Here is an 18660-nt window from a genome sequence, read left to right as displayed (position 1 = left end):
GGAGGAGCGAGGGAGCTTTCTGGGGCCTCTTTTAAGAGGGCATTAATCCCATAAGTGGGGGCCCCACCCTCATCACCTAATCACTCACTTCCCAAAAGCCCCACCAACTAACCAGCACACTGGGGGTTAAGGTTTCAGCATGAATTTGAGGGTATAAATAAGCAATAGTTCTGGCCCAAAGCTTGGTTTCCTAGCACCGGTTCCATTTCAGAGTGGGTTGTGGTAGGGACAGATGTGGAGCTGAGGCCCATCTCTGCATCATGACCAACACCCAGGAGCCTTGGTCCCCCTGTGAGCCCTGAATCCTGGCTCCGTGCTTACACCTGGGGGCCTCGGGGATGGAATTCCTTCCTGCTTGATTCCTCATCCTGGGGGTGGGGATGATAGGAGACTCTGCCCACAGGGCAGCAGGGGGTGGTCAGTGGGCCCTGTCAGCCAGCACAGTGGCGCCCCCTGGTGGTTTTGAAGGTTAAAACGAAAGCAGAGGGCCCCCGACACCCAGGCCAGGTTCCTTCCCGTGCCCCTCAGAACAGGTGCTCACACCAGGCTGTTCATCAGATACCTCTCATGATGCTCTTGCTTGTTCCCAGTTAACTTGGAACCTGGTTGCCCAGTGCAATCCCAGTGGAATCAGCATAGTCACTGGGATCAGAGGACCCCGTGATCCAGGCTTTCCATAATTATAAATGTACTTTTCCCCGATTCTTGAGGTCCTTACACCTCTGATCAGTGAAGATCGGACAACCCTCAGGAAGACCATCAAGCTGGGCTTCCAGGGTCCCAGAAGACTCAGTGGAGATGGTTCTTATCCCTCTAGATATTTTCTGGTACCCATCTTCACCTGAGTCAGTTTCTCTGTGTTAAGAATTCATCAGAAGTCAGACTCTGACGTTAGGGATTGACAGGAGAGTCCCAGTAGCAGTGATAATTGTACCAAAGTTCTACAGGGCGACACAGAAGAAATCCAAAAGGTAAAGCTTGAGATGCTGATGGTGAAATTTAGAAAACGTCCCCAGTAATGACCTATGGCCACATAAACACGGCAGCTCTTTCATGGACACAGAATAGAATCTCTTGCTATAGGAGAGGCAGGCTTTCATCTTGCAGGGTCCAGAGCAGCAACCATAACATCAAAATGCCAGGCAAACTGAAGAGTCGCTGTCGCTTCCCTGCTGACGACCAGCCAGCTGAGCCCTCTTGGGCTGTGTGAACTCTTGCTTGCATCCTTTATGGCTAGAAGGGTTCAGACACACGGGTTTAAGGAGATCTCAATTGAATGAAGCAGCTCCAGGAGAGACGCAGACCAGAAGGACTTGACAGATCTGCGTGCTGTGGATTTTCCTATTAAACCAACACAGAGACTGTCAGAACCCTGAAGTCCCTCGTGGGTGGCGACAGCTCAGAAATGCCATCTAATCACGAAGCACGGGGAGAGCATCGTGAGAAAGTAGCAAACAAAACAGCAAAACGCACCCTCCTCTCGCCCGCTTTCCCAAGTGTTTCTATGGCCGTGTGTGTTTTTGTGGCCAGTAGAAAGGATGTGGGATGTTACTAGAGATGAACAAACCCACGAATGTACGGAATGGAAAAAAGGGCTCTGCATGAGCACCACTGAGAAAATTCCAGAAGTCTCAGGTACACTTAATGTGCTAAGTCTGGCAGGCACACGGGTGCCCACGATGCTTCAAGGAGCGCCCCTGGCCGTCTTGGAGAACTTGAGAAATAAATTAGTGAAAAGGATGTGCAGAGTCCCCCATCTGACTCTTCTGCTCCAATGAGCATCAGAAAAACTGGGGAGGGACTTCCCGGGTGGTCCAGTGGGTAAGACTCTGTGCTCCCAATGCAGGGGGCCCAGGTTCGATCCCTGGTTGGGGAACTAGAATGCTGCAGTGAAGATCCCGCATGCCACAACTAAGACCCAGCAAAGCCAAAAATAAATAAATACATATTTTTTTAAAAAGAAGAAGAACTGGGGAGCTGGCCGAGGGCTCAGCTAAGTGCTCGTGGCTACCAGGCTGCTGGATTCCTGAGCACAGTCTGTGGGACGTGAAATTCCACCAGGGTTGAGTGTGGGCGAAGTGACAGCCGCTGAAAGAGCTGCCCCTTCTCTCAGAAGAACACAGTCAGCTGTCTGCCCATCTCCCGAAGCATTTCGTACTGTTCGGTCACGTCCGGATGCGAGGACAGAAGAGGCAAAGTGAGAGGGCGAAGCGGCAAAAGCCACTGGCTGGGCTTCCCTGGTGGTGCAGTGGTTGGGAGTCCGCCTGCCGATGCAAGGGACACGGGTTCGTGCCCTGGTCCAGGAAGATCCCACATGCCGCGGAGTGGCTGGGCCCGTGAGCCATGGCTGCTGAGCCTGCGCGTCCGGAGCCTGTGCTCCGCAACGGGAGGGGCCACAACAGTGAGAGGCCCGCGTACCGCAAAAAAAAAAAAAAAAAAAAAAAAGCCACTGGCTGCCAAAATGAGTGTGAGCTCTAAATACGGAAATTTTATTTTTACTTAATTTGAATTAACTTATTCAATGACCGAAACCAAAACAGACAAGCCACAAAAAGGCCAGCAGCTTGGACCAGCCCTGGTCCTAGGAGTCTGCTGCCGGGCGCAGCACAGGTTGCAGGAACTCAGAGGGCATGGAGTCAGCACTCCAGCAGCAGCCTGGGTAAGACGCTCTGCCCGGCCCCACTCCCAACAGCTGCCCGCACAGGTCACGGGTCACCCAATTCGAAGCCGGGGGTGACACCTCCAAATCTGGGTGGACCTGGGCCAGGGAGGGGCTGCTGTCTGCTGGGTTGGGGCATGGCCAATACTGCCTCTGACCTCCCCTCCCCAATGGAGTGTTTGCGAGGCTGTCCCTGACGGGGTGAGGCTGGCATGAGTCCCAGCACCCAAGGGACAGGTTGGTCGGTGTCCCCTGCTCTGGGCCCAGCCCCATCCTGGCTGAGGCCAGCAGAGGACCACGCTTGGCGCCTGAGCAGAGTCAGGAATTGGACCAGGCAGGCTGTGGGCCTGTGCCCTTCAAGTGGCTGGGTTGGGCTTCCTGGACGTGAAGGAGGTGGGCAGGGCCTCCTCCCTCAGCTGTAGCTATGCCAGTGTCTGCTGCTCCACCCTGGACGGGCCACCTCCACTCTTGGAAGGGTCCCAAGAATTGTGGAGAAGCCCTGGCCGGGTCCAGCGTCATCTGGATGATTCAACCCAGACACATCCAGCAAGAGGACAAGCCCCTCGCCCTCCCCACGGCCAAGGGTCCCACCCAAGTAAAAAGGCCACTGCCAGGAGGTTAAAAAACTTTATTTGGCTTATAAAATTCCACATTCTGAGAGCGAGCTTCGAGCAGTGCAGAAAGCGCAGGACACTGTTTCTGGGGTGGGGGCTCGGCCTGGAGCACCTCTGAAACTGCTGGTGACCCCTGGGCTGAGAACGGACACACAGGCAGCCTGGCGGCCAGGAGAGCCTGGGGGCCACCACCACCAGCAACGCCTGACCTGCAGCGGCTGCGGTCCTCGGAGGGCGGGGCACCTTCATTCCGAGAGCCGACGGCCACGGCTATGGTCCTGGTTGTCGCGCCAGACGCAGTAGTTGAGCGTGGCCGCAAAGGCCAGCCAGGCCAGGTACGGGTAGAGCAGGCAGGCGGCTGGTGGGCTCACCTGGTGCCAGGCCACGGCCGTGGCTGCCGCCACTCCACCCATCAGCAGGAGATCCACCAAGGCCTGCACAGACACAGAGGGACGACAGGGAGGCCTGAGGCTCCACGTACCCATGGGGCTGTGTGTGTCCCAGCTGCCCACCACCACTGCACCTGAGGGAACTCTCCATCCGCCTCTCAGTGACCTGGCCAAGCCCCTCCCCCATTTTCTGCCTCGGTTTCCTCATCTGTAAAATGGGAACAATCGCCCTTCCCTGACTATGCCATGTGTGGGGTGCACCGCACCAGGTGTAATGTGGGTTCTCCTATACCAACGGCCCCTAAACCCATCAGAGCCCTGCAAGGCTTCCTGCATTGGAAGAAGAGCAGCTGAGGGGCCCTGGTCCCCTAAGAGCTTCTGAGGAGACATGAACCAGGAGCCAAGTGCCTCCCCTGCCCCCACCTTTAGACCCTGACCCTGGAGGTCTGGGATATGATGCCCCATGTCCCCCAAGGGAGGGGCCGTCTCCACGGACCATGGAGACAAGCCAAGGTCACACTTACCCAACCCATTTGTCGGGCACCGAAGAAGAGGGGAGGCCATGCCCAGTTCAGAGCCAGCTGCCCAGCGTAGAGGCCCAGGGGAACCACAGCCTCTTTCGAGAAGCCCCCCAGCTCTTTCCAGATCATGTAGGAGCCATACCTGAAAGAGAGGCTGCCGGTCAGGGCACCAACAGGGGAGAGACCAGGAGCCTCCCTGCAGGGCCAGGAGCCAAGCTCACGTCTGGGACCACACACTGATGGCTCAGGCATGCCCTGCCACTGACTGCTGTGTGACCTCAGGGAAGTTGCTTAACCTCTCTGGGCCTTTGTTTCTCACGGGTTGCTGTGGAGATTCTACTTAATATACTGGCAGTGCCTAGGGCAGTACCTGGCACATGGAACACTCAATAAATATTTGACATTATTATCTTCATCAGTGCTGTAAAGGGGGAAGCACATAAGGCATGCAAGGAAACAGGATGGGACTTTTGGGCTGGGCCTTAGAGGATGCGTATGAGTTTGCCGGGGGAGGCAACGAGGATATGCAAAGGCTTAGAGGCATGCACAAGGCCCCCTGAGTCAGCCTATGTTACTGGTGGAGTCTGGGGGGCACTGGGGAGGTGAAGCAGAAGAGGGCCTGGTCATGGGGCTCTTAGGGCCACAAGGACAACAGTAACACCACCAATAATAATGGCTAGGGCCTCCCTGGTGGCGCAGTGGTTGAGAGTCCGCCTGCCGATGCAGGGGATACGGGTTCGTGCCCCGGTCCGGGAGGATCCCATATGCCGCGGAGCGGCTGGGCCCGTGAGCCATGGCCGCTGGGCCTGCGCATCCGGAGCCTGTGCTCCGCAACGGGAGAGGCCACAGCAGTGAGAGGCCCGCGTACCGCAAAAAAAAAAAAAAAAAAAAAAAAAAAAAAATAATAATAATAATAATGGCTAACGCCCTCCAGCATTTACACACGCAGGCACCGCTCCTCCCGAGCATTAGTTCGTTCATTCTCATGATAACGTCACGAGGTGGGCAGTACTACCGCCCCCATATTACAGGTGCAGAAACTGTGGCACAGAGAGTCAAAGCGCTAAGAGCTCTTGGCAGGCAATCAGTAGGTGAGTCAGCATTTGAACCCGGGTGGTCTGAGGCCAGAGCCTGGGCTTTTTATTCTGTGAGGGGTTGGACCTTATCAGGACCACAGGGAGTTTCCACGGGGTTCCACAAGAGAGGTGCCAAATTTATGCTCCATCAGGGTCTTGATGGCGGTGGGAGGCCTGGAGGCTGGAGCAAGTTAAGGCAGAAACAGTGGTGCCTGGGTCAGGACGGGGAGGAGAAAGGATGCAGGAAGTGCTGCAGCCTGACTGGGCAGGGCCTGGGGCTGGCAGAGGGTGTGGCCCAGGTGACACCCAGGTTTCCAGGACTATCTTACTCCCATCAGAACCCTGGGGCGGACTTCCCTGGTGGCTCAGTGGTTAAGAGTCTGTCTGCCAGTGCAGGCGACACGGGTTCAAGCCCTGGTCCGGGAAGATCCCACATGCCGTGGAGCAACTAAGCCCGTGCGCCACAACTACTGAGCCTGTGCTCTAGAGCCCTCGAGCCACAACTACTGAAGCTCACGTGCCTAGAGCCCGTGCTCCGCAACAAGAGAAGCCACCGCAATGAGAAGCCCGTGCCCCGTAAAGGAGAGTAGCCCCCACTTGACGTAACAAGAGAAAGCCCGTGTGCAGCAACGCAGCCAAAAATAAATAAAAATAAAATAAATAAAAAAAATTTTAAATTAAAAAAAAAAGAACCCTGGGGCATCAGCCTGGTCTCTGCTACCTGCCCTCTGCAGTCCCACCCTGCACTGGGCTGGCACAGAACCAGTTTGCAGGGAACCTTCCAGAAGAGGGTGGGAAGCTGACCAGTCTCCTGGGTGCGGTTCCTGTTGGAGCCACCAGGGGGCGTGGGGGGCACTCCTCCATCCAGTCCTGCTTTGCCTGGTGGCAGTTCCTGGGCCTAGTCCAGGAAATCCTGTAGGGTCCCGACTCCATAGCCCTGTGTCTGTGGGAGGTCCCTTGTCAAATGGGGGGTCATGAAATTAACCAAGACAAAGCCTGTCACCAGGCAGGTGCTCAACAAATGGCTACTATTACTGCTGTCGTTCTTACTGCTACCGAGCTTGGAAGCATCCACATGCCCACATCTGACCTTCGCACACTGAGCCGGCCTCACCCTGCTGTTGTGAAAACAGCCAGAATGCCAGTACGGGGTTGCCCGCCCCTCCCAGGAGGCCCCAGAGGAAAAAGTTCAGTTGTGCAACCAACAGGCCCCATAGTTTTCTCCACCCTCACTTGCCAAACGAGGCCAGGAAGTGGTGCCCGCTGCCCCGGGAACACCTGGACAGTTTCCACCCTGGAGGAGAAGCTCTGCCCTCGGGCCTGGGCCTCCCCCTGCCCTGCATGCCCCGGAAGGTGGACAGGCCCAGCTGTCAGGCCAGCACCCATGCCCACCTACCCCATGGCTGAGTACAGCGTGCCCCAGATGGGAGCCAGCATCCAGCGGGGCGGGTGCCACGAGGGCTTCTGCAGGGCGGCGTACCAGCGGAGACTCTCTCCGTGGACATAGTGGGAGCCCAGGAAGCCCCCCAGACTGGGCACCAGCGTGAAGCCCACGGCGGGCACCCAGGGCGGGGCCATTGCTGCTGCAGCTGCTGTTCCGGAAAGTTCTGAAAGAGAAGACAGGGCTGGGGTGAGAGGCGGTGATGCTCCAGAGCTGGGGTGGGGCCTCCCCTGGCGTTTCCTGAGGACCTACTGTGCACAAACCAGGGGTGGGTCTGTTACCAGCCCCTCATCACTCATGGATCAACCAATCAATTGATGGAACACGCAGGAAAGATGTGTGAGGTTGGGGGGCCAGTGCTGGGTCTGCCCTGCAGCCCCTGCCAGCCCAAGGGCTCCAGGGAACGCGTTTCCACCCCCACTCCCACCCCCACCCACGAGGCTGCCCTGCCTGGCAGGAGCCTCCCAGGTGCCCCTGCCCTGTCGGCTCCACATCCGCCCCTGCTCCAGCTGCCAGGCTCCTGTGCTCTCTCACCCTCGCCCTTGACCTTGGGTCTCCTGGCAAGTGACCCCTCCTCTCTGCTGCCTCAATCACGGCCAGTTTGGGTCCCCTCCACCAAGAAGGCTGCCCAGCCCTCCCTCCCCGGGCGGTACTGCAAGGCCGCCTCGGTCCGCACCCTGTGCCTGATGCTCCAATACTTCTCATTCAGTCATTCGCCATTCATGCAACAACAGGTATCAGACAGAGCTTGGCTCGAATACCCGCTCCCACCAACATATTGTGGCCTCCGGCAAATGAACAGGACATCAACGTGGCCGACCTGGGTCCAGCCCCATGTGGGGGGGTCTCTTTGTACACCATCCCACGGGCCCACCCTGAAATCACCTCCCCTTCCCTGTGTTTCAGAGAGAGAAAGCAACCTCCCTGGGGTCACACAGCACTCTGGGGTCAGGCTCTGCCCAGGTCGAAAAGCTGCTGGGCCCTGACGCCCAGGGCCATGGACGTGGTGGGTGGAAAGGGACAGAGTTTAAGGCTGGTGAGGGCCCCTCAGCAGCCCTGAGAGGCTGACGGGGCTCAGGGCAAGGAAGGTCTGGATGCTGTCACCATCACCTCCAAGGCTGGAGCCCCCCAGGCAGGGATAGAGGGGACCCAACCTTCAGGTCTCTCCGTTCTGATCGTCAAACACTCCCCCTTGCCCAGCAGCCCCCAGGTCTGCGCTGAGGACCTACTAGGTGCCCAGCAGCGCTCAAGGCTCCCAGGGAACTGTGCTCATTGGGGCTGACAGTCCAGTCAGACAGCAAGCGGGGCCCTGGGCAGGGCGTCGGGGGCCAGCTCTGTGTAACCTGCTGTGGGATCCCAAGCCTATCAGCACCCCTAACTGGGCCTTGGTTTCCCCACCACAAAATGAAGGGGCTGAGCTCCTGCTAACACGCCCTGACTCTAGTTGGAGAAGCCGGAGTGTCTGTAGGAGATAAGAAGCCACACAGACGGATTATGTTCAGAAAACTTGCAGGACGGCCTGCTGGGATGGGGGCTGGGCACCCACAGCAGATGGAGTGGAAGAGGCCCAGACCTCAGACAGGGCACCCCGACCCAGGATCAGAGAGAAGATGGTGCTGGAAGGACACGGAGCACTTTCTCCCAGGGACACAGCAGGGGAAAGCGGCGGGGGTGGAGAGAGGCACGAGGCAGACAGGGCAGCAAGTACCAGGAAGAGGCTGTGCCCATCCGGAGGCAGTGGGGAGCCATCGGGGCTTCCAGGCGAAGGGCGAAGGCTGCCCAGGGCAGAAGGGGCAGCTGCTGGCCTGGGGCGCCATGAAGCTCCGTGAGATGCAGAAGCAACCTCAGTGCCCAACGCTGGGGACTGTTAAGGATGGGTCAACCCCCGAGTCCAGCTTGGAGGACTCTTTAATGATGTGAAAACTGTCCTCAACATAACATTAAGTGCAGAAAGCAGAATATAAAATTGACTACAGAATTATCCCAATTTTAGCAAAAAATGGATATGCATTTTAAAAACGGTAACAAGTGCGTGAAGATGTTAGCAGCCATCACCCTCATAAAACAAACATCTCGGGCTTCCCTGGTGGCACAGTGGTTGGGAGTCCGCCTGCCGATGCAGGGGACACGGGTTCGTGCCCCGGTCCGGGAAGATCCCACATGCCGCAGAGAGGCTGCGCCCGTGAGCCGTGGCCGCTGGGCCTGCGCGTCCAGAGCCTGTGCTCTGCAACGGGAGAGGCCACAGCAGTGAGAGGCCCGCATACCGCAAAAAACAAAAACAAAACAAACATCTCCTGGGGAACGGCTGTGAGCCTGGCCCGGGCACAGGCTCGACCCAAACACTGTCTTTCTGTCCTCACCCCGTGAGGAACCCACACCATCTCATCCCACCTGCCGACGGACCCATGGTGCAGAGCGGCGGGGGCATTTGCCCAGGGCCCCTCCACAAGCGGGTAGCTCGGGAGTCCAAGGCCCGCACTCAGCAGAGGGATTTCCGATGCTTTGTTATCGCTTTCCGAAATGTCTAGAATGAGCATAATTTTAAAAGGAACAGGCGGAGAGCGTCAGGCATCCAGCAGAATCCAGCTCTGCCATCTAGCGACTCTGATTCCTCCCTCCCTGGGCCTCAGTTTTCTCGCCTGTCGAGTGGGGACAGTGAGCTCAATCCCCACGATCACTGCACAGATGAGCCGTGAGAATAAACACTGCCCAGGGCTGGCTGGTGACAGGTAAAGGTTCCTGTGTTTCTCCCCCAGCCCCTCCCACCCCACCCCCCGGCCCTCTGGTTTCCAGGGTGCCCACAACTGTTCCTGGGGTGGGGGTGAGGGTCTGATCTCACCACAGTGTGAAGGCCCACCTCTCCCGGGGCCAGGAGAGCACTGGCCCAGTGCCGCTGCCAGGTGGACATGGAGCCCTGGGACCCAGCCACCACTGTGTCATCTCGGGGGAGCCCAGGCCACCTCAGCCGGCTTTCTCACCTACGCCATGGGGCACAGCCCTGCTCAGCCTGTTTAATAAATGTGTTGAATCCGCAACCAAGTGACAGCCCTTGGGCAACCATAACAAGCTGTGTTCAGTGCCTGAGGGTCCCCTGGACCGTGACATGAGCTGGGCAGGTGGGAGGGCCTCACCTCGCAATGACTCTCACATACAGATAGGGACACTGAGGCCCAGGGGGTCGGGGGCTGAACTGTGCCTTTTCCCAGGAAGGTCCCAATTTATGCCCACTTTGTCCCAAAAGAATGGCCCCCCTCCCTCTCAGCAGTGCTCCTTTTACAGGTGACCAAGGTTAATGCCACCAGTGTAAGACACATGACACGGTTCACAGAGGTGGACACACTCGCTCTGGTATTCGTGCCCCAAACACAAACCCCAGCCCAATCATGAGAAAACGTCACAATCCCAGATGGAGGAACATTTGACCAAATACCTGGCCTGCGCGTTAGCACTCTTGAAAAGGGTCAAGGTCATGAAAGGCGAGGAAAGACGGAGGGAAATGTCACCGACTAAGGACAAATAACAGCTAAACGCAATGTGGGATCCCAGACGGACGGGGTCCTGGGCCAGCTGAGCACGTTAGCGGGGTTACCGGCATGGTGTGAATTTCCTGGTTCCACTAGGGGAAGCTGGGTGAAGGGTATGCAGCAACTCTCTGCATGACCTTTGTAACTTTACCGCAAGTCTAAAATTAGTTCAGAATGAAACATTAAAAAGAAAAGAAGCATCCTGTAACTTTACCGCAAATCTAAAATCAGTTCAAAATGAAACATTAAAAAGAAAAGAAGGATCCTGGTTTGGACACTAATGCGCATAGCCTACTTTCTCCTCGATATTCTTGTCACTGCTTCCCCCTAAGCCCCACCCCTGACCCACCTGCCACCAAGGCCCCTCAGAGTTTCCTGACCATTTATTTGTTTTCTATTTCTTATTGCTTTTGGTTAATGGAAATGAGAGTCATATAACATAAAATGAACCATTTTAAAGTGCACAGTTCAGTGGCATTTGGTGCATTTCCCAATGTCGTACAACCATCTATACCAAGTTCCAAAACATTTCCATCGCCCCAAAAGACGCCCACCCATCAGCTCACTCCCCATTCCTCCCTCCCCCGGCCCCTGGCAACCACCCATCTGCCTTCTATCCCTGTGGATTTACCTTCTCCACACATTTCACATAAATGGGATCACACATTATGTGGACTTTGGGGTCCGGCTTCTCTCACTGAGCATGTTTTCGAGGCTCACCCACGTTGTGGCCTGGGTCCATACTTCTCCCCAAGGCGTTGTGGGCAGGGGCGCTTGTGTCACCCTGCCATGGCACCCAGCCGGTGCCCGGGAAATCCCCAGCGTGCCAGCTGACGGGGCTGGAGAGCCCACCACCCTGGTCCCTTGCTATGCAGAACAAACAGACGCCCAGGAAGAGGTGGTGGCTCTCCCCTCTGCGGTGACAGAGTAAGGCCTGAGACCACGCTTCTGCTCACGCTTCCAGGCTGCTGTGTTTATGCACCACTGGGCCAAGGGGATTAAAGGGTCCGCCCAGCCTGAGGGTCAGAAAACTGGTAGGTCAAATGCCCCACATGGAGAGAGCCCAGGCAAGGAGCTTCCTGGGGCCTCATGAGGACTGCCAGGCTCTTGAATCACCCGATTAGGGGACCCACCAAGCTGAGTCATGCTGGGCTGGGCTGGGCAGGGCAGGGCAGCTGGCTCAAGCAGGCCTGAGAGAGATCCATCCTGTGATGGGGTTAGGGTTACGGTTTGGGTTAGAGCCACTCCAGTGGCCAGGAGGGGGCTCAGGGCTCAGGCAGAGAGGCAAAGCCACCCACCTGCCCTTTATTTCTATTTCCGACAGCAGGTGACTAAGAACCCAAACCTTGGCTCTGCCTCCAATTTTCTTGGTGAAGCCAAGCCAACGCTCCGCTCTGGGCCTCGGTTTCCCCTTACATCAGGTGGGTGTAACCTGCCCTGTGTGCTTCATGGGGTTGTGGGCAGGCTCAAGGGAGGTCCAGATAAGCCAGGGGATGTGGGGGTCAGTGTTGGGGACCACTCATCCCTCCAGAAGAAGCAGCCACATGGCGCAGACCCAAGGCTGAGAAAATGTCAGCCTGTTGGTCACCCAACACTCAGTGGGTGAAAGTGCTTCCAAAAGGCCCCGCCCTCAAGGCCTGGGGCCACTGAAACAGAGGCCAAGAACAGGCAAAGCAGAGAGCTCAGGGCCTGGGGTCAGGAGACAGTGCAAGGCCTTTGGGAGGGGTGGGGGGCGGAGCCTGGTGCAGGGCCCGGCTGTATTCATCCTGGGTCATCAGGGCTTCATGCCGGCTGTTGTGAAGCCGCAGGGGTGAGGCCAGCTGCTTCTCTTCTCAGGCCCTGAGTTCCACATCTCTCGGCCTCCATAGTGGGCTCCACTTTCCAGATGAGGAAACCGAGGCACAGGGAGTCACAGAACTTTCCAGGTCTGGGTGACTCTGAGACCTCCTGAAACACCCCTCCAGCTCCTGATCTGGGAGTCTGCTGGCTTCAGCTCTGGGCCACACAGCCAGTCACAACGATGGGCTGTGTCACCTCCCCTCTTCAGCTTCCTCCTCCATCGTGACAAGGCGCCTAAGCCCTGCCCCAGAAACCTGCGGGGGGCCCAGGGCTCATCTCAGGCCACTCCCACCCCACCTCAGCCATTCCACCCCCTGCCTTGGTGCCAGAGGATTCTCTCAGGACCAACAGCCTCACTCTCTCCAGCACCAGGGCCAGTGTCCCAGCCCCGACGAGGTATCAGGTCCCAGCTGGGCCCGTGGGCAGCCGTTTCAGGATCTGAATCCTCCCTGCCCCTGGGGTGAGACTCAGGATCTCTCTCGTAGTGATGCTTCACTCCTGGGCCTCTGTGGCCCCGTCTGTGAAGGGGAGGTTGCGGCCGTGGGCCTCTGGTGGAGCTTTCTGTTCTCTGAGGCCTCCCTATAGAAGGTGACAGAAACTGCTGCTCAGAAACAGAACAGAGTTTTGCCATTTCTCTGGTCCCCACCTCCAAGCTGTACCCAGCCCCTCCTGGGCCTTATGTCTCCTTCAAGCCACCACCGATGGTCCCAGGGACCTGTTTTAAGGCTCCTTTTTTTTTTTTTTTTTTTAAATGACTCACAGCTAATCATCCTCATTATAACCTCTGTTAATCTTTTTCATTATGAAAGTATCCAATGTATCAGACAACAGGTCTGGAAACCCAGCTGGTCTGGGATGGGGTGGGGCTGGGGGTGACAAAGGGGAATCTGTTTTATGGAGAATGACTATTGAGACAGAGAGCATGCTCAGGCATTGCTTGCACAATCAAAAATAAGTAAGAGAAAATATAAATAAGAGACAGATTCAGAAATGAAGTAATGAAAAGTCAAAAGTGTATACAGCACAAAGTAGGCTCGCCCCCTGTCAGTACCTCCCCTACCCCCGTTCAGCGATCCACCGTCAACGGTTTCTGGTTTCGAGAACGTCAGTTTCCCCCCATTTCAAAGGGCTCCCTTGGCGGCCCAGGATTCTATCTGAGCCTCCCTCTGGGGAGGCTGAGCAGCCTGTCTCCCTGCTCCCCGAAGAGGCTTTCTCCTCAGCCCCTTTCCTGACCAGTGGACAAGAGCTACTGCTGCCTGGGAGCGGCCCCTGGCCTCCCGCTGCCCTGCGTCAGGGTCCCCACGCCACTCCCCACAGAGACACTGGGGCCCTCGGCCCACATCCAAGCGGCCTGGCCTTTGGGCCGCAGGCCTGCTGTGCACCAGGCACTCTGGGCCGTGCTCCTTGTACACAGCCTCCTCCTTGGCCGTGACCCTTTGGGACACCCTCAGTCACACATCCTTAGGGGAGGCTCGAGTCCTGACCCTCCTGCCGAAACACGTTTTTGAGCTGTTTTGCAGAATTTAAACACATCTCCCTACCCCCAAGTGCTCAGCTACCAGATCAACTGGAACCTAAGGGACAAGAAGCTGACCTTTGCTGACCGGTTGTAACTTCAATCAACTAAAGCTTGGACTCTATAGACCTCTGCCCCAATTCTATGTTGAATTCTCCTCTGCTCAAGCCCCTTCATGAATATGCAGCTTAAAACTTCCCCAGGTTTGCTGTTTGGGGAGACACTTCTTTGGGAGAGCTCCGAGGCGCTCTCCTTACTTGTTGGAAGTAATAAATCCTTCCTTCTCCCGATCGGCTTGCTTGTGTGCCTTTTGGCTCCGCACCACCCACCGAGAGGCAAACCCAGTTTTCCGGGACCACCACGACCCCTCCCACCTGGGCTCCCAGCTCCTTTGCAGCAGGGGCAGGGGACAGGCAAGTCCCAGGGGATGCCCTGCCCACACCAGGACGTGTAGGTTACAGTGCACCTGAGCACTGGACGGGGATCTAGGGACCCGGTTCTAAGGCTCCGCGGGGCCTTCACTGGCTTTGGACAAATAACCTCCCCTTCTCTGGCCTGGGTTTCCTCCCCTAGAAATGGATCAGGAGCCCGAGGTCTCCCAGGCACTTTGTGATCCTCAAGGTATCCCGCTCCTCCACTCCCGCCCTCTGCCGGCCGCGGCTGCTCAACCACCGGATTGGGCGGGAAGGGGGGGGTGCCTGGTCCCTCCCGCGGCTCCGCTTCCCGCGGGGCCCGAGGGCCCAGCGGGGTGCAGCGGGGCGGGGTTGCCCAAGTTCCCCCTTCCGCGCCCCCAATCCCGCCGGAACCCGGCCGCGCAGGAGCGCCGACCGCTGAGGCCAGGGCCGGGGGGAGGGGGGGTCACCGCCCCCCTCCCGCCGGCCGACCCAACGGCCGGGTCCCTAGTGCTGCCCCGCGGCCGCCCCCCGGGGCCCCGCCACCTCCCGCCGCAGTTTCCCCTCGGGGCCCGCGCCGGCGGGCGGGCGCTGTCGGGGGTCGCTGCCGCGCGGGGGCCCCTTCCCGCCGCCCTTTCGAAGCCCCGTCCCCACTCACCGGCAACGACGACTCGCTAGGGGAAGGGCGCTGCGCGGCGGGAGGTGGGGTCCGGGCCCGGCCCCGGCCCCGCCCGCTAGGCCCCGCCCACCCCGGCCCCGCCCAGCTTGGCTGGAAACCTGGGCGGCGGCCGTCGACAACCCCGCGGTTTGGGGCGCTCCCTCCTCTGGCTGCCCTGCCAGGGAGACGCGCTTCCGCCTCCCCCGGGCACGAGCGCGCCTTCCGGCCGCTTCTCCTTCCCACCGTGACCGCCCAGCCGTGCAGGCACTGCCGGCTGTGCAGGCAGGTCGCGTCTCTTCTTGTGCCTCATTTCTCCTATCTGTAAAGTGGGCCGATAGAGATCACCGATCTCAGAGAGGGGAATTACATCGCCTGACGGCAGAGCCCTGAACATCCTTCTGCACAGCAACCCTGGCCACCATCTCCGGAGGAGAACCCCAGTTCCTTTAGCTGTTGCCCCAGGACAGGAGGCAGCACTGCCCTCTTAGTCCTGGCCCAGGCTCTCCTTGGCTGGCTCCCTCTGCCTCCATCTCTTCATCGGTAAAATGGGCACAGCATGGTGGGACTAAGGAGGATGCCACATGGTAATGCAGGAGACCACAGGCGCTTGGCATTCAGTGACCATCACAGCCCAGAGGTGGCCTCCAGTTTGCCAGGGTCACCCTGATGGGACAGCATGTCCAGGCCCAGACCTTGAGCACTTCACTGCCTTATCTGCACACACTGCTTTATTACTGCAACCCAGGGCCTGTCACTGCCCTCTTGACTAACTTGGCCTGGCAGGGCCCGCAGACTGCCAGAACCACAATTGCCCAAACTGGACACTTGGGGTGGGGGTCGGGAGGCCCAGGTGAGCCCTGCCTCCTCCTCCTGGGCTGAAGTCTGACTTTCCGAGGCCCTGCCTTTTTTGCCTTCATGGGCCTCTTCTACCTTTGACTGCGTTTGTATAAAGGCAGGTATAATCCAGGCTGGGTTCTTTTCACATTTTTCTTCTGATTTTAAAAGAAATTAAAATATTTTCCTGGATCCCTTGAGGTACCATGGGCCCACACATTGTGGCCACTGTTCCTCATGAAGTTGGTCTGGCCACGCCTCCCAGCAAGCTGCCAGCCCTCACCCTCCTCCTGTAAGGAGGTGCCCAGTGGCTTGGCTGAGTGGCAAACCCGCCTGCCACGGAAGACCCGTGGTGGGGAGGCAATGCAGCTTCCCTCCCGCCTCTCCCCTCCTGCTTGCAGGGCTCTAGGCCCACAGGGCATCCTGGGAGGCAGCGATTTCTGGTCCCAAATACTTGCTGGGCACCAGGGCCCAGTGGGGGGGGGGGCAGAGGACAAACACACTAGGCCCACCCTTTTCACAGATGAGCCCCTGCAGTTCAGAGGGCCAGTGGCTGCCAGAGGGAGCTGCATGAGGTTGGCATGTGCCAACCTCAAGGGATGTATATATTGAGCACCACAGGTTGCCCAGCTCTGGGCTCAACCCTGGAGGGTACAACACAAGCAAACCCAGCCCCCGGCCTCAGTCGATCGAGGAAGGAGGCATGGAGAACACCCTCCCAATCCCCAGAGAGGTGACAAGGTCACACAGCTTGTCAGTGATGCAGTCAGGATTTATACCCCGGCAGTCCAGGGCCTGCACTCTTAACTATTGTGTCATTCATTAGGCTTCTCAATTCTAAGTGTGATCCGAGTACAGTATTTTCTTATATTTTATTTGTGTGTTTACTTTCTTACATGAATAATTCATATTTATTGTAAGGAAATTGGAAAATACAGGCAAAAAGAAAAAAAATCACCCACTCTCCCATTACCCAAGCACAGTCAACACTTTGTGAGTTTTTCTATGCCTTTTTCTAAGCATATTCACATGTTTCTTTACAAGAATGCCTTCATGAAATAATTGGTTTTGTAATTTGTTTTCTTCCCCTTACAATAAATCAGAAACCTCTTTCTACATTATCAAACATTTGTCTACATTTAACACGTGTACGCTTTAGAATAATAACAAGATGCTGTCTGTCCACCCCCAGGTTAATAAGAAGAAGATTCCCAGTGCCCTAGGAACCTCCTGGTGCTCTCTCTGGTGATTGCTCCTGCCACTCCAGAGGTCACCTCTGTCTTGACTTTTGGGTTAAACACACCCTTACTTTCCTTTAGAGTTTTGGGGGTTTTTTGTTTTTTTTGCAGTACGTGGGCCTCTCACTGTTGTGGCCTCTCCCGTTGCGGAGCACAGGCTCTGGAGGCGCAGGCTCAGCGACCATGGCTCACGGGCCCAGCCGCTCCGCGGCACGTGGGATCCTCCCGGACTGGGGCACGAACCCGTGTCCCCTGCATCGGCAGGTGGACTCTCAACCACTGTGCCACCAGGGAAGCCCCTCCTTTAGAGTTTTATTAAGACCCTTAGGTATGTCTCCCTGAGCCCTATATTGATTCGCTTCAAACAGCTGAGGGGCAGCATGCAGCTGGCTGGAGAGAGTGGACACGATGGCCGGGGCAGAGGAAGATCCCTAGGAAGGTGAAACTGAACTGAGCTGCTGGGGCACAGACTGGCCTCAGCCTCCCTGAGCATTGACAGGAGTCCCTCTGGGGCAGCTGGTGGGCAAGGCTGGGTGTGCAGCTCCCCCGTCAGCACATCTCGCCAGGCTGTGGTGTGGACATTCAATATGAAACAGTCAGAGGCGTGGGCTGTGTGTCTTCTTGCCTCTGAGCTCACTGCACCTGTGTCCAGACCTCAGGAACAGGGGTGGACACTTCCGTGAGACGGAACAGTGTCCTTCACTGAGCCAGGCAGCAGGACATGGAAGGGAGCACAGGGTCTCATCAGCCTGTGATCAAGACAGCCAAGTGTGGATGGGAATCTAGGCCAGGCTCACCAGACATTTCAGTTCCTAAACAGGCAGGACAGTGACAGGTGGCAACTTGGTGATGACAGCCCTCCGTGCATCTCTGATGTACCGGCTGCTCGAAGGCCTGGTGCACAGGTCATCCTGGAATCTCTCTTCACCACCAGCCTGGGGGTGGTCTTGATCCCTCTGGTAGCTGGCCAGCACATCTCGCCCTTCCTGGTTCCCCCGTGTTTGCGATGAGCCTATCCTCCAAGGATGCAGTCTTTTTTTTTTTAATTTATGTTTTTTGACTGCGTTGGGTCTTCGTTGCTGTGCGTGAGCTTTCTCTAGTTATGCGGTGAGTGGGGGCTACTTTTCATTGTGGTGCGGGCTTCTCTTGCTGCGGAGCACGGGCTCTAGGCGCGTGGGCTTCAGTAGTTGTGACGTATGGGCTTAGTTGCTCTGCAGCATGTGGGATCTTCCCGGACCAGGGCTCGAACCCATGTTCCCTGCATTGGCAGGCGGATTCCTAACCACTGCGCCACCAGGGAAGTCCCCAAGGATGCAGTCTTAAGAAAGGCTACATAGGAGGTATCTTTTTTGAGATCTTGCACTCTATCCTGTGGTTGACTGATGTTTGACTGAGTAAAAATTCAAAGTTGGAGATCATGGTCCTTCAGCATCATGGAGACGTGCTGTTTTCCAGCTGCCATGGTGCTGATGAGCAGACTGAAACCATTCTGCGTTCTGAGCCTTTGTGTGTAACCCCTTTTGTTCTTCCTGGAAGATTTTAAGCTTTTTGTCCCCAGAGTCCCGGAATTCCATGCTGATATTCCTTGATGTGGGTCTAATTTCATCCAATGTTCCAGCTCTCAGGAAACTCATATCTTTTATTTTTCAGAAACTGGATTTTTAGAGGGGATGATTTCCTTCCCTCCATTTTCTCGCTTCTCTTTCTGGAATCCCTATTACTCAGAATCCTGGACTTCCTGGGCTTGTCTTCTAACTTCCCTTCCTCTCCTGCTTCTCATGGTTTGCTTTTTTCTTTTTCCGTAAACTTCTGTGACGTTTCCTCAACTTTCTCTTCTTGGCCCTCTATTGATTTTTTAAATTCAGCTATCCTATTTTTTTATTTCCAAGGGATTTTTGTTGTTGTTGTTTTCTAAAGGTTCTTTTTAAAAAAAAAATAACTTCCTGGACTTCCCTGGTG

The 18660-nt window shown here is 56.7% G+C and overlaps 1 protein-coding gene across 1 annotated transcript; it reads right to left on the bottom strand.

Moving 5' to 3' along the window:
* Nucleotides 1-3272: 3272 nt before the first annotated feature.
* Nucleotides 3273-14741, bottom strand: TSPO (translocator protein). The gene is made up of 4 exons (XM_082636116.1): nucleotides 14630-14741; nucleotides 6656-6866; nucleotides 4187-4325; nucleotides 3273-3707 (listed from the first exon to the last, which is right to left on the bottom strand). Exons 2-4 carry the CDS (start codon nucleotides 6835-6837, stop codon nucleotides 3519-3521), a joined length of 510 nt encoding a protein of 169 aa, XP_082492242.1. The 5' UTR covers nucleotides 6838-6866; nucleotides 14630-14741; the 3' UTR covers nucleotides 3273-3518.
* Nucleotides 14742-18660: the final 3919 nt, after the last annotated feature.

This window comes from Mesoplodon mirus (assembly GCF_964341445.2).
Source record: "Mesoplodon mirus genome assembly, chromosome: 11".
NCBI lineage: Eukaryota > Metazoa > Chordata > Mammalia > Artiodactyla > Ziphiidae > Mesoplodon > Mesoplodon mirus.
The sequence above is the reverse complement of the archived record's forward strand: the minus strand, read 5'-3'. Positions and strand labels throughout refer to the sequence as shown.